The 16,188-nt window shown below is 40.0% G+C and overlaps 1 protein-coding gene across 3 annotated transcripts in view; it reads left to right on the top strand.

The window, feature by feature from the left end:
* VEPH1 (ventricular zone expressed PH domain containing 1) overlaps nt 1-16,188 on the top strand; it is a gene marked incomplete at its 5' end in the record, with an annotated part of 209,297 nt that overhangs the window by 25,459 nt on the left and 167,650 nt on the right. For all 3 annotated transcript variants that reach the window (XM_082655111.1, XM_082655110.1, XM_082655109.1), the window contains 2 exons: nt 371-586; nt 10,270-10,444. In XM_082655111.1, coding sequence (XP_082511237.1) covers nt 371-586; nt 10,270-10,444 — 391 coding nt within the window. The remainder of the gene's footprint in view (nt 1-370; nt 587-10,269; nt 10,445-16,188) is intronic.

Raw genomic sequence — 16,188 nt, 5'->3', positions numbered from 1 at the left:
TCACAAAAGTTGCTGAAATGTCAGAGCAAAAAGTAAACCCTGACCTCTAATGAACTTAGAAACTGAAATAGCCTGAAATTTGAACCCACGTGCAAGTGAATAATTAAGCTCCTTTGGACTCTCTCTGCTCCCTGTCTGTGTATCTGGGATCGTACAAACCTGCTCCATTTTAGCACGTTTGCAAATCTGCCTAGTCCACAAAGTACTCATCTCCAAAGAAGGAGGTATTGCATTGGGCTTTACAACCTCATCCTTTAAAAGCCGCAGTGTGGCACACCCATTTGCTAAGTGACTGAGTTCATATTTTGTAGGTCCTTCAAAGGATAACTTTCCAGAGTATTATTTAACATGAAGGTTTTCTTTCAAACAGGATTACCAAACCAATAACAATGACCAAGCAGTGGTTGAAATCTGTATCACACGAATCACAACAGCCATCAGAGAAACAGAGTCGATTGAAAAGCATGCAAAGGCCCTTGTGGGGCTCTGGGACTCCTGCCTGGAACACAACCTGAGACCGTCCGGGAAAGACGAAGACACTCCCCACGCAAAAATCGCGTCTGATATCATGAGTTGCATTTTACAGGTACGTCAGTGTTCAGCATCATGCTATTTGAGACCGGCTTGGCAGCTTAGGTGAGCACGTGGTGTCTCTGAACCGAGAGCCAATGTTTCTGTAGCATTCAGATACTGTAAAAAGACACCACCAACCATCAGTAGCTAAGCTGAGCAGGCTGGTAATTAATAAACCGGGAAGGTTGTACTGAGCCCCTACTGTATGCAAGACACACTGAGGGGAATTCACAGTAACACCACAGCAAGCTCTGATCTATTTGGAGAGATAAGACGTGTACATATAAAAAGCTAACAGTAAAGCACTGTGTGTCCAGGTCCAAATGAGGAACATTGGAAAATTCAGAAAAGGAGACCAAAGGGGGGTAGAGTCTGAGTTGAGGGGCAGTGAGCTTGGAATATGTGGAGAGAAGCGGCTAAGTCATTTTTAAGTGCATTTCTGTATGTACTGTGAATTTTCCATTATAATAATATTTGCCTGTTCTGACCATGTTTAAGTTCTTTCCTTTGGCATAAACATGAATTTGGAATTTTGGCTTAGCCATGAAATAATTATCTAAAATTAAAATGTTGGACAAGTCACATAACTTCTAAGCCACGGTTTCCTCCCTACAAAATGCAGATGAAGTGACATTGTGACAAATTTTACCAACCAGTAATGTTGATAGTTGTTTCTTTAAAAAGAATTCTGTGGTCAAATAAGTTGGGAAACACTGAATTCAGTTTTTCCCTTTTGAGCTGTCACAATGTTTCATAGCACATTAAAAGCTCTGAAAAGTTCTGCAATAAAGAAAGCTGGTTAATTGTTTAGAACAGCATTTTGCAGTCTGATTTGACCATGTAACTTCCTTCCCCATCTCACCCTAACACAACGTTTATGAGCATCCCTCAGAACTAGTGTTTTATTGAGCATAGGTCAGGAAATTCCAGCTATGTTAAAGTGTTTAGCACTGTGTGTAGCAGCTAATATTAGCTTCCTTTCTTCTGTTTTTCCTCACAGTTGTCTGTGTTTAACTGAAGCATATTGCATTTTGTCTGCTCAGTTCCAGGACTGGTCAACTGAACAAAAGAGTCTCCACACACTATCATACTGTTTTTCCTTTGTCCCCAGGGTTAGAGATGGGAGGGGAGGAAATGGGAATTTCAGCGAAATTAATGGAAGATTAATGCTTTTGGATATAATAACAAAGACCTATCACACCTTTTCTTCATTGATTATTCTTCTATTTTTATCTTGAGTATTTATTAATTTTTAAATTTTATTTATTTTTTATACAGTTTTTAAAGGTTACACTCCATTTATAGTTATTACAAAATATTGGCTATATTCCCAGTGTTGCACAATACATCCTTGAGCCTATCTTTCACTCAATAGTTTATACATCCCACTCCCCTACCGCTATGTCGCCCCTCCTCCCCTCCACTGGCAACCACTAGTTTGTTGATTATTCTTGACTATGTTATTGAAATACATCAGAAACCTAGATTATTTCACTCCAAAGTGCCACTCCAACAGACTTCAGACAGAAACTCATAAATCAGCCCGATTCTCCAGCTCCCCCTGTGATTTCAAAACCACTGGTCTAGATTCCAGCAGCACTGTCCAACAGAAATACAATGCAAGCTACAAACATTAGCCACATATGGAATTTAAAATTTTCTAATAGCCATATTAAAAAGAGGTGAAAACAGATTAAATTGATTTGATATTATATTTTCCTTAACCCAATATATCCAAAACATTATTTCAACATGTAATAAGTGTAAAAATTAATGAGATGTTTTACTTGTTTTGTCTACTAAGTCTCATAAATCCATTGTGTGTGTTAGCATGTGTTACTTTGCACTGGTCACAATTCAGGGGCTCAGTAGGTTCACTCGGCTCCTGTGTTGGTACAGTTCTAGAGAGTCTGGAAGGCTTTCTGGATGGAGATCGAATTTGAAAGGGTTATGAGCAATTATCGGGAATTTTACCAGGTAGGAAAAGTGGAGTGAGAGAACATTCCAAGTAGACAAAACAGATTGTACAAAAGTCCAAATTTGTGAAATGAGACCCAGATCAGAGAACTAAGCAGGCTGACCTTCCAAAATGCCCCAAAGTCTAACATAAAGGGGTGTTTCATTCTGGGTAAGGCATTATGTCTCCTACTTTAAAAAGGGGATGGTGGGGAGCAAATAAAAACGTGAAACTCACTGCTGATCAATGAGAATGAGTTTGTAAGATTGTTGAGAGCAGGGCCCTGAGGACAAGCACTGACATTTTGGGAAAGGACAGAGAAAAGGGCTAAGGATTAGGCGTCCTGGTTGAGAGGGACAAGTGAGTCACAGGAGTGGGAGATTCTAACCTGTAGGGCCAGTGTGGTCACAGGGCGTCCATTGTGTGCCCTCTGAGCAGGCAGAAGGTGTAATAATGGAAGATGGAAAGCCCTAAATGTAAACTTGCCTTTTTCAGAGCAAAGTGCAGCAATTTGTCCAGGCTACCCCTAGGGGTGTGGTCCCAGAAAGTCATTTCCCACGAACCAAAGGCAAGCCTGTGGTTGCAGCTTTGGCATTTAGCTTTCAATCAGATTTTAAGGGGAACATTTTGGCCTGCGGTAAATATTGAAAAGAAGATTTTGTCCTACTTGTAAAATAGGTTCTTGTGGGAAACATGTAGAAATCCAGATGACTCATATTCTGTTTTGTTTTTTCAGTAAAATAAAACAGTAGGTCAACTTTAAAGTCAACCACTTAACATTTTTAGCTACACACACACAAAGATTCCCTCTCCGCCCACCTTACCTCCCAAGATAAGCAATCCCAGCCTCACACAACCTGATCAAGCAAGGGCCCACCAGTTCTTCTGCCCGTATTCTTAAACATTTTTTTTTTTTCTGGCCACTTTGCTGTCATTTGAAGCTAAATATGTTCACACACACACAAGAAAAAACCTTTTTTTTCCCCTAAATTTCCTTTTTCAACCTACACTCAAACCTACTTCAGATGACCATTCCTATTCTACTTTTATATCTTTTTTTTTTTTGCGGTACGCAGGCCTCTCACTGCCGCGGAGCACAGGCTCCAGACATGCAGGTCCAGTGGCCACGGCCCACAGGCCCAGCTGCTCCGCGGCACGCGGTATCCTCCCGGACTGGGGCACGAACCCGCATCCCCCACATCGGCAGGCGGACCCCCAACCACTGCACCACCAGGGAAGCCCCCATTCTACTTTTAATAATTAGTGGTTATACTGCTTTCTTTTCTTGGTCCTAACTGTATGAACTTGCAACATTTACCTCAAAATAGTTTTAAAGTTTTCAGAATTCACCTTCTATACCTTCCTCAATGCAGAATCCGTACATGTATGAGGCATGCACTTGTGAGTTCTGGTTTCTTTTGTGGTGGGTGATACTATCCTGCCATCCCACCCTGTGTCCTTAGACTTCTGTAAAATGAAGGATGAATCAGGTGAGCTCTCAGATCACCTCCTAGTCTGAAATTCTGACTCCCTTAGGAGATGCTGAGAGGTAGAACAAAAGGCTTTAGAGCTTGAGGGCCTTAGAATCAGATACTCTTGGTCTTGTATCAGTGAGAGATTGGCAAGTTATTTCATCTCTCCAAGCCTCTGTTCTGCCATCTGTAAAATGGGCATAACAATACTTGCTGCTCACGAAGAACAATTTTATTATAAAAGCAATCTCCATTTGTGATCCAGCCACTATCTGGAAGTACCTATTTCAAACCACAGCTTCCTCTGACCAGGGTTCTATATGGAGTTGGCCAATGCTTATTTGTTTGCCTGTAGAAAAATCCTGAAAGAGTAGATACCCCTCTCCCCCTCCACAAAGCACATTACATTCTAGGATAAATCAAAACCTGAAGAGGGTTGAAGAAAATACACATGCACCTCAAGGGGGTTGTAATTACTGACATAACTGATGGGCTAGAATGAAATTCTAGAGAACTGACAGACCAACCATCATGATGTTGAGAGCCAATGCCTGGTTTTCTCCTCAGTACAAGTTATAGTGGTTTCAGCCTCTTCCCCAACCAACCAAATCGCTTAGCAGAGCTAATGCCAAGTAAGCTCTGGCTTTTATCTCTTCCTCCACATCTTCTCACACTGTTGATGATCATTTGAAGAGGGAGATAGCCAAAGCAGGGAGGAGGGAAGAATGAAATAGCCACCAAATTCACTGTGGGAAAATGCGAAAGTATCTGATTTTCCTTCTTTATAGAAGGACCCCCCACTATCCATTCACCTTGATTCCACGCTTCAGTTTTCTTATTTCCTCTTCCCCAGTTAATGCTGCATGAAGATTCAAAATCTGTCCCTGGCTGGCATGCAAAATGCCTTAGGCAATGTTGAGAGCATTTCCTTTTCAGCTCTCAGAGGCAGGACTGGTCATGTTCATCTAGAAGTTTATTCAATAGGCAATCCCAGCTTTACCATTTACTGGCAGGGTGATCTTGGGCATTTCATCTTTCTGTGCCCTAATTTCCTCATCTATAAAATGAAGGTAAGAGTAGCTGCCTCATGAGTTTGTTGTGAGGATTAGATGGATAGACATTAAAAAATAGACATAAAATATTTAAGACACAGGAAGTGCTGTATGAGGATTAGCTCTGGTTGGTATTGTCATCATTATCATCTGCAGGAAACTCTAAAATAGCATCAACACTTTGTCATTTAATTATTTATTTTAGCCATCGTTCATTGCCTGTCTCCCCCTGGCCAAAATAGAAGCTTAGTTTTATTCACTGATATGGTCCCATCACCTAGAACAGTGAATGGCACATAGTAGGTGCTCAAGATCATATTTACTGAATGAATTAATTAATGGACAAATGAACACATGAGTAGCTCAGGAGACCTGACTGCCCTCTGGCTTTTGTACTAGCCGTGCTTCACCCCAGAGTGGGCTCCAGTACCATTTCCTCACTTAATGCTGCATAAGACAGGGGCATGAAATGGGAGGAGATTGGGACACTCCCCTACCCCCCAGGTTCCTGAGACCCACTCCCTTATTGCCTGTCAGAAAATACACTGGGAAAACTTAAGTGGATGCCATTTAGATTTTATATATAGCCATGCTTCTAAGAACCAAGCATTTTATATATAAATCCAAAATTTGATTTATCTGATCCATGATGGGGATGAAAGACAATAAAATAACCATTTTAATATATGGTATTTAATATTTCTTGAGATTACTCTTTTACGGCTCTTAGTTGAATTCAAGGCCTGAGACCAAAGAGCTTTTTAGTTGCTATCACCTCAGATATCTATCTCTTTTACTTAGCTTTATTCTTTTCAATTATAAAACACTGGGAAACCTTCCCAAAGTGCATTTTCCAAAGGAAAATCTCCACCAACAGCTCAAATTGGTGCTAATCTAGTCAAGAAATAGAATTCTTGGCATCTGTAGAACAAAGCCCTCTTGTTTTGCTTCTACTGCTAGATATAACTGTCCCTATGAGCAAGTCTTTATTGCTACCTTGTACTTCACTGAATTGTTCCCCTGAGTACTGAGTATTGAATTGTGCGTAAGAAGATACACATGCCATCATGCTCACATCTGCATGGAGGGACAAGATGTAGCATAAGCTCTGGCATTAACAGTTGCTGTTAAAGTGGTTTATTTGTACGAGCAATCACAGGGGCTTTGTCTGCATGTATACCATTAGCATTCCTGGGATCCAGATAATCATAGAGATAAAATAATTTCAGGGGCCTGAGATCTACTGCATTAGCAAATCCTTTTGCTTCACCTGAGAGCAAAGCTCAGCCATTAGAAGGAGGTCCATAGGACCCATGTTTGCCCAGCCTCACCTTGGCCTACCAACCCCTCACTCATATCCTGTTGCTGTCACTAGTGCCCATGGTCTCTTGAGACACTAGGAACTGTCTAGATGCTGTTTAGAGATTGAGAGCCTTTGGTGGCAATTACTTGGTGTTTATATGAACTGTTTGCTCTTTGCTTAATGTTTCACTTCTCTTCTCATTTGAGAGATTTCCAGATGACATATGTGGGAGGAAAACAGAAAAATTGAGTGTGTTATAGTTTTGTTTTTTAATAATGATATTATACATTAAAAATTTTTTTAATAATTTTCACGTGGAACCACACTTCAAAGACTTCAATAGCTGCCCACTATTTTTCCCTAAGACATCTAGAATTGTTGTAAAAAACATATGACCAAATTGGTTAAGACAGCCTGTTCTTTCATTGTTGCTGGCAAACGTTAGCTCATTCCCAAGGTTTAAAAACATTAGTTGCTGTTAATATGATTTTCACTGATCTTTTACTATGCCTGTCAGTGTTCACAATTAGTAGGAAACACTTGAGTTGTACTTCCAATGCCACCATCGTGGTTTCTCAAAACGTTACAGGTAAATATGCTTAGAGACATTTTCCTCCAATGGAAGGCGTATACTTCTGTAGCTGCAAGTTGTTTTGGCTAAAGACAGAAAAGATAAAGTAACTGGGCCATGATATTCTTTGTTGGAAAGCTCTAAGAAGAATTGTGTGATTGTGTTCCACTCTCAAAACTACAGCTTTGGCAGCCATGACAGGGACAAAGATATGTCATGTAAAAGGTAAACTAGCAAAAATCTACACACTATGGAGAGATTGGGGCAACCCAAGAAAATTGATAGATGAGACGGAAGCGTTTGGGAAATACTCTGTTCAAATTGGAGTATAACTTAAGTGTAACCTTAAGGGAGCGGGCATAGAACAAGATTATAACAGAGAAAATCGACAAATCATTCGGGCTTCCTAAACACCACATGTCTGAAGTGCATGTCAACAAAAAGAGCATGCTCAGTATGAGGTCATTATTTTGACACATTTCCTCAGCACTGTCTGGGGGTGGGGGTGAAGGGTGGGTAGAGACTTAATCTGATGGAGAGGAAAGTTCCAATCACCAGACATGGGGATTCGGCTGTAGGGCAGGACCGTTAGGTTTCACCATGGCGTAGATGAAATAGCCCTCAAGATATTCCTTTGCTCTGATCTGCTCTTGTGCCCATGAGTGAACATTCTGGTTAGTAATCTGGCTCCTGATTTCCTAATGGTGTGAAAGGGTCTGACCTGAAAACACTGTCACTGTGAGAGAGTAAATTGGCTTACCTGATCATGCACCAGCCTTTTGGAAATCCCTCGGTGTGAGTTTCCCTCAGTGGATGCAAACAGTTCTGTAAGGCCTGGCCAAGTACACAGGCAGACTTCTAATGCTGAAGGGTGGGGAGCAGCCAGCCTCCCAGGGATGCCTGACAGCTCATCACTCCAATAGTGGCCCAGTCTAATCAGGCACAGTTAAATTACCAGGAGGGGAAACACTCTAGATAAAGCCTGATCTGAGAGAAGTCTGGCTGCAGGCCCTGGTTCTGATAGTTAGATGGTGTTAGGAACTCTAAGAAGGATAAGACAGAGACTTACTGAGTGGAACTGATACATAAACACATGATTCGTCACCAAGGAATAGGGTCAGAGCTTTCATCATGGCTGACTTCATGGTGAGACATCAACTTAGGTTGTTGAATACCTATTTTCTCTGCTCAGGAGTCAGACTGATCCTTGAATCTGAAAAATGGGTGGAACTACAGGAATGGATTATGGATTTATCAGGTCTATTTTTGTTTCTAGGGACTGGGAAGAAAAAAAGTTTAAGCATAAGAGACTTAACTGGCTCACTTAGAAAAATTTAGGGATAGAACTGGCCTCAGGCACAGCCTAATACATGGGGCTCAAATGATGCCACCATGTTTCTCTTAACTTGTCTCAGATAGATCCATGTTGCCTTGAATCTCATACAGATTCTCTCCTACTGAGGTCACAAAATGACAGCTACTCTTTTTTTTTTTTTTTTTACTGTATTGTTTATTTGTGGCAAACTGTTTTTTTCGTTTGTTTGTTGGTTTGTTTCTTGCGGTACGCGGGCCTCTCACTGTTGTGGCCTCTCCCGTTGCGGAGCACAGGCTCCGGACGCGCAGGCTCAGCGGCCATGGCTCACGGGCCCAGCCGCTCCACGGCATGTGGGATCCTCCCGGACCGGGGCGCGAACCCGCGTCCCCTGCATCGGCAGGCGGACTCCCAACCACTGCGCCACCAGGGAAGCCCTGACAGCTACTCTTGATCTTCCATTCTCAGCATTTTGAATACAACAGAAGAGAGAGAGTCTCTTTCACAGAGCCCTTGAATGGCTCCTGCATTATAATTGGGTAACTTGCCCATCCCTGAACTTATCATTTGGAAATGTGATTCTCTGGTTGGTCAGCGTCTGAGTCATTTGACGGCCCGTGAAGCTAAGGGTGTAAATGCCTTCATTAGAAGTACCTGGGAGGTGGCCGTGGAAGTCCTATTTGCTAAGGAGTGTGTAACAACTCACCTGCCCAATCAACTAGCCCTGAAAATGGATGGCACTGGAGGCCATTGCTGGCAGTTGGTGACCCAAGCAAGAAGGTGGGAGCGAGCAGGCCCTTTCCCAACCCCATCACCTGCCCTTCCTTCTTCCCACCACATTGTGTTCCCAATCATAACTACCACTATAGATTTGTATTTTCTTCATTAGTTATTCAACTTGACAAATGTTTATTGAACACCTGCCATAAACCTAGAATTGTGGGAGGTATTAGAGGGGATAATCTATGGGTAGAAAGATAGACGCATTTTTCACATGAACGGTCAGAGAAAAACAACCACTTTTTATTTCTAATGTAGTAATGTAAAGTTGAACAAATTGTGCACTGTGCAACTTTTGCTTTATAGTTAGCGTAAGGGGTGGGGTTGATGGTTAGAATGGTTAATGGTAGGGAAGACATATCATTCATTTGTAAGAAAACAATTTGTATTTTCCAAATAGTATTCCCTAATTAGGTAATTGAATGCTGATGGCACTATTGTGTATGTAAGGATATTGATGTTCAGTCACAAAGTACATCAAAAAGAGAATTATTTCAGGATCCAGAATTCCTTTAGTTTTTAGCCTTACGTTCATTCATCTTTTTCCTTCCGAATCTCAGTCGAAACTTTAGTTTTTAACATACAGTCAGGAAGCAACTGATTCAACATTCCGTAGGTTTTTTTTCTCAAGTATAAATCTAAGTTATTCCTCTCATCAGTGACTCCTGATCACCCTAAAGATCAATTCCAAACTCCTTAGCATGGTGCCAGACCTTTCATAATCAAGCCTGTTTACCTCTCCAGTCCCCTCTCTCATCTCCTACCCCAGCTTTCCCATGTGTACCCCACATCATCCATACTGAACTATTTACAGTTCCTCAGATGCACAAGTTCTCTCACCTCTCTGCTTTCACACACGCTTTTCCTTTTGTCCACTCCTTTCCTAGCTATCTCCCAGCCATTTCCTCTTCATCCACCAAGTCTCAGGGAAGACATCACCTCCTCCAGGAAGTCTTCCTTGACACCCCCTTCAGACTGGATTAAGCGCTCCTTTTTTGCTCCCTTATCCCCCTGCACATTCCTTATCATGGCCCTCATTAGCCTATGCTATTAAGCGCCAGTTTGCCTCGAAGTCTCCCTAACAAGAACAAGAGTTCCCAGAGTTCCCAAATACAAGGAAAATAAGGCGGGCCCTGTGTTTTCACAGCTGCACTCTGAGAGCTTAGCTCAATAAATATTTTTCGGATGAATGAATAAATGAATAAAGAATGAACCACTTATTATTTGTTGATTTCTTATATTTCCTCAGAATTACAACCGGCCCCCTGTGATGGCATTAGCCATCCCTATTGCAGTGAAATTCCTCCACAGAGGCAACAAGGAACTGTGCAGGAATATGTCCAACTACCTGTCCCTGGCTGCAATTACCAAGGCAGACCTCCTGGCCGATCACACAGAGGTTATAGTAAAGAGCATACTCCAAGGTATGGTGCAACGGCTGAGCTTGGGGACGTGTTTTAACAATCATTTTAAAGTATTTTCATGAAGCAGTTATGGTTTGTGGAAAGTAAGACTTTGAGTATTGAGAGGTACGTTAGATTCTCTGCTTTGCCACTAGGTGGCTGGGGAACATGGATAAGGTTACTTGAGCTGGCTGAGTCGGGGTCTCTTCACCAGGCAGATGAATTCTTTGGACTCATTAGATGAGTCGCACGCTTCCTCTCAACTCTTCGTGTCTCATTTGGAGAACTGTGTTTTCCGTGCTTCTGGTAATCTTGTCCAACTACCAACTGTGCAGAACCTGTCTGTACTAAGTGGAATGTGTCCCACTGCTGTCGGTGGCAGATGGAAAAGCTCTTCATCCTTTGTTTTCCAAAAGCACAAAATGCTAGATAAAATACACCAGAGAATGTGTAAAGACCTCTTAAATGTGAACACGATTTGGGACTGATTTATAATTGTGTTAAATACTACCATAGAGTATCAAATGAGGACATCCCTGTTAATGTTTTCCTATTTGTATGAAAGAGATCAAGTTAGTGCAGTCAGAATATTCTCTTTTCTTGTATTGTTTTCCTTTGGTTTTAGATCTATCAGAAACCTTTTTTTGTTTGTTTGTTTTTGGTTTGGGATCAAAGAGCAATATATGGTATTATTTGATAGGTACCCAAATATCCCCAGCCATATAATGTCTGAGGTCCATGAGTATCTTGGCCCACATTTGACTGCCACAGGCCCACATACTCAAATGGAGCATCCGCCTTCTGGAAAGTGCTCCCAGACCAAGTATTTCTGAAAGGCCCCAGTATTCTCTTCTTGCCACAGCATAGTGTGGTGATGCCCATCTCTGCCACTCTGAGCCCAGCAAACTCTGTGGACTGCTACCATGGAGGCCCCAGGAATGGACTTGCCCCACACTGTCCTGCCTGGGATGGCAGCCTCTGTCCCTTTGTGCTGTTACCCCTGAAGTTTCAGAAGCCACCAGTCCTCAGTCCACTGTGGTAGGATGGGGAAGAGAACCTGTCTTTCCCCTTTGTGTTAGGCTTTGGTAGACAGCCAGAGCAAGGTTGCTTGGCTCCCAGTGTCAAAGTATGGTACTGAGTTCGCAGTAGAATATGTTGTTCCATTTGATCTAAAACTCTCTCTTTCTTCCCTGGGCTCAACTATCCACCCAGGAGTCAGGCTAGTAACAAATTAGTCCACCAGTTCTCAAAATTTCTACAGCCCACCAAGGACCAAGATTTTGTTCACCATACCAGACATTCCCAAGAAGAGCTCTTAGTACCTGCCCCCAACCCTGGACATCTGACCAGCCACCCCAGTGGTCTGCCAGATGCCCAGTTTGTCTGAACCCCAACCATGACAGTGGGGTTTGGCTACAGGACTGAACTGCTAATTCCTCTTTATGCATGATCTAAATTTGTTAAAAGTCCAGGAAAACAATTATGCTTTTTTCACCACCTTGACTACATATTTGGTACACATTTTATAGAAATTACAAACACACACGCCACACATTTTAAATCCATGATAGTTAGACTTGCAAGTAACTGATTTATGAGGGAAAAAAATGGAATTGTCTCTTTGCACCTGCCAAGAACTTAACTCATGTATTTGTTTTGTTTTGTTTTTTTGAAATGCACTTTCAATGACAAAGAAATCTTTTGAAACGCAAAATACGCTTTCTGAATTAACGGCTAGTATTTAAAATAAACAAATGATTTCGTTTATTTGATCTGGCACTATGAAAATCATCATAAAATAAATGAAAATTTAACCTATAAAAGGTTGGGACTAAATATTTCAGGGTCGGATTTTTAGGACTGATGTGTGTGTAAAACTCTGCAATCACTCACATAAGCCTATCAAACTCTGATTTGCAAAATGGAAGGGATCTTTGTGTCTCTGAGTAGTAAGTTTCCTGCTCTGCAAATCTTTGTCATATATCCCCTGCAAAACAGCCTTAGGAGGCATCATTGGGATTTCTTTTTTCTTTACATGTAGTTTTCTCCCCTTTCGATTTTCCTCCTTGATTTATATTATCCTAATCCTTATTCTCCCATTTTTCTACTTCTGCAGAAAATGCTAAAGTGTTAGAGTTATTTGATTTGATCTGCTTTTATTAGACTAGAATTGTAAAATTGTAGAATCTTAGGTTGATTCAGCTCAGTTACCCGGGCAGTGCTTGAATCCCCACAAAATTGTCATCCATTCAGTGATAACAATAATAATTATAATAACAGTAATAACTACAATGGCTAGAATTTATTTCATGCTCTCTTTATGCCAAATGCTGTACTAAGCATTTTATACTGGTTAAATCATTTAATCCCCACAAGAATTCCATAACAGAAGTCCTATTATTATCCCATTTTACCAATTAGTTATAGCTTAAGTAACAGAAACCCAGGTATAAATAGCTTGATGATGATGATGAAGAAGAGGAAGAGAAGGAGAAGAAGGAGGAGGAACTCCTTACTGGCACACATGACTGAAAAATGCATGAATGTATCAGACTTCCCATATGGATTGATTCAGGACTCAAATGTGGTCCCAAAAAGTCATTACTCGGTTCTGCTTCCTGTGGATTGGTTTCACTTTCATGTTTCATATAATGGGCCTCTCTCATCATGAGATCTCACATGAGCTCACATCATCATGAATACCAGTTAAGAAAAAGAAACTCCATATCCAGTCTTACTGTCCCTGTTTGACCACATGCCCATTTCTGAACCAATCCATCATTGCTGCTGGGAGATACAGTACTTCAACTGGCCGGACTAGGGTCATGAGCCACCCTCAGAGCAGGAGCTGATAGTAAACTCAGCAGAACCATATGGATGAGGAGTAGATAACCTGAAAATCCAGGACTGTAGCCAACAGTGTTGTAAATTAATACTGGGTACCAAAAAGTAGCCTTATGTAAATATTTACTTTTATCCCTTCATACTTATTAAGAGATTCAGTTCATTTCTTTGGCATGCCAAGATCTCACTGATAATGATCCTCCATTTCAATATATCTCCAATTCTTCCAAGGTTCTTGTCATCTGTAAATTTTATGAACAGAATCACTCTATCTTCATTTTAAAACGGTAATGAAAAGGTAGACCCAATGGGGCCAGGCAAGCCTTGTGGTGTACCAGTGGCAACTAACCCCTTACCCTTGGTTGGTGTTATTCCATTGATCATATTTTTTCAATTGTGTTATATACATGTCTATCCCTAATTCCAAACCAAATGCGTCCTTTAAGCTTAAATAAATCATGAGAGAATGTCAAATGGGGTTAAATATTTATCCCTGAAGGCTAGTTCCAAGCCAATGTTTTACTACTTCCCATTATTAATGGTTGTATATGAGTAATACTATTTACTTTTACAGTAAATGTAAATATGAATTCATTTATTCAAATTGCTTAGACTCCATTTGTCTGTTTTGTGTTCTTTGAATTCTCCCAGTGAGAAGGAAATTCTGAAAGTCCTTCTTTTTGGAGAAAGGATTAAAGGCACGAGCAGAATGTTGTCTTGATTTGTATTAATACTTGAACGCTAAGGAGATAGAGAACCTGAATGTCCCTATATCTAATAAGACAATTCTGTCAGTATTTTTAAATCAACCCACCAAAAAAAAAAAAAAAAAAGCCTGTCACATTTAGTATTATATGCAAATCAGAACAAATATGCAAGGAGTAATTACAGTCTTATCTAAACTTTTTCATATAATTAAAAAAGAAGATAGGGAGGGTGGGAGGGAGATGCAAGAGGGATGAGATATGGGGGTATATATATGTATAACTGTATATATGCTATATATATGTATATATGCTATATATATGTGTATATATATATAACTGTATATATGCTATATATATGTATATATATGTATAACTGATTCACCTTGTTATAAAGCAGAAACTAACACATCATTGTAAAGCAGTTATACTCCAATAAAGATGAAAAAACAAAGCATTATGGGAATGTATGGGCACAGATTTTTGTATAACAATATTAATGAAACTACAAAACAGAACCTAAAATACTGCTTTAATGAGTACGTGCACAGTATCTTGCAGGTGAATCACAGTACAGTTTCCCTTTTATTCTGCTTGCTTGGTAGTTTACACATGTTATTATATATGCCTGCCTGCACTTAGCTGTGTTGACAATAAATTAATGTGGTAATTTAAAAAAAAAAGTACATTCTCCAGCTAATTCTATAAGGCTGGTATAGCCATGATATCAATACCAAAGGACAATATAAGAAAGGAAAATATAGACCCATCCTAATTATAAACAGAGATGCACAAATCACAAAAATTTTAGCAAAGTGATTCTAGCAATGCATAAAGAATATAATAGTTAACATTCGTTGAGTTCTTGCTCTGTACCAGGTACTAGTCTTTTAACTCATATAATTCTCCTAATAACTTATGAGGGAGGAACTATTGTTATCCTCTTTTTATAAAAGTTATCCCAGGAATTCAAGGATGACAATAGTCAAGATGTAATTCTCCACGGTAAAAGACTAAAAGGGAAAAAAGTCATTTGATCAGTAAAAGCATCTCATAAAATTCTGTATCCATTCATGAAAAAAAATAAAGAATGCAATCTAGGAATTTTGGAGAACTTCCTGAAACATTAAGAGGATATAATATATATATATGTATATAACTAAGATATATATATATATCCTTTCCTTTTGTAAAATTCAAAGTCTGTTCATGATTAAAAACAAAAAAAAACCTCTCAGCAAACTAGCAATAGAGGGAACATCCTTAATCTAATAAAGGATATCTGCAAAAACCTACATCTAAAATCATACTTAATGAGGAAATGTTGAATGCTTTCCCATTGAATTAAAAAGATAAGACAAGGATGTCCCTTGGGTAATTAATTTGTTTTCTGCTTAAATCATATCAGGGCAATTTAATATTTTGTAACATCAGAACCTTTTCAGAGTGGGAGATATGTTTTTCAGTGTCCTGAATAATTCTTCAAACTTGTTCTTTGCTATGTGAAAATGCTTTGTTAAACCTGTCCAGTACTGGAATATAAAAGCACAACCAATGCTTAGTGCAGCATGAGTTAGCATATCTTTCACCTAGGAAGTTGACAATATTATTGGTGATCCCTAAAATGAGGGTATCACCAACTGTAAGGGATTATTTGAGAGCCTATAGGGAAATCCTTTCCAAATTTTTATTTGGAACTCTGATGCAATGCACACCACTACTATCAAAACTAAAAACAGTGACGTCCTTTCATCTGCATTTCTGAATCAGTGATCATAATAAGGAAATATTCCTCTCTGTCAATATGCCTTTTACACGGTCCTCTGGCACAAATCACAAGATGACCTCAAATGATTTGAAACTTAAGTAGAAAGTCTTTGGAAAGAAATGTAATCTTGTCTCAGCAAGAGTCCAGATTCCTTTCTGACTTCCTGGCAATGGCCTAGAAAAGACTGTCTAGTTAATTATGATAAATTCACCTCATTTCTTTCTCAATGTGAGACAAAGTTCAAACCACTGATTGGTGAGCTGTCTCAGAGAAATCGAGATAGGAAATTAACCCCCCGTTTATTGTGGCAGTGATAATATGTACCAAATAGTGTGGATGTGAGGCTTAAATAGATAAAGCAGCTATACTTTGCACAGTGCCGGGCCCACAGTTCATCAGCGGTTACCATGATTCTTCTTTTTATCACCATCATCATAATCATCATCATC

This window comes from Grampus griseus, assembly GCF_964374135.1.
Source record: "Grampus griseus genome assembly, chromosome: 5".
NCBI lineage: Eukaryota > Metazoa > Chordata > Mammalia > Artiodactyla > Delphinidae > Grampus > Grampus griseus.
This window is presented reverse-complemented; position numbering and strand designations above follow the sequence as displayed.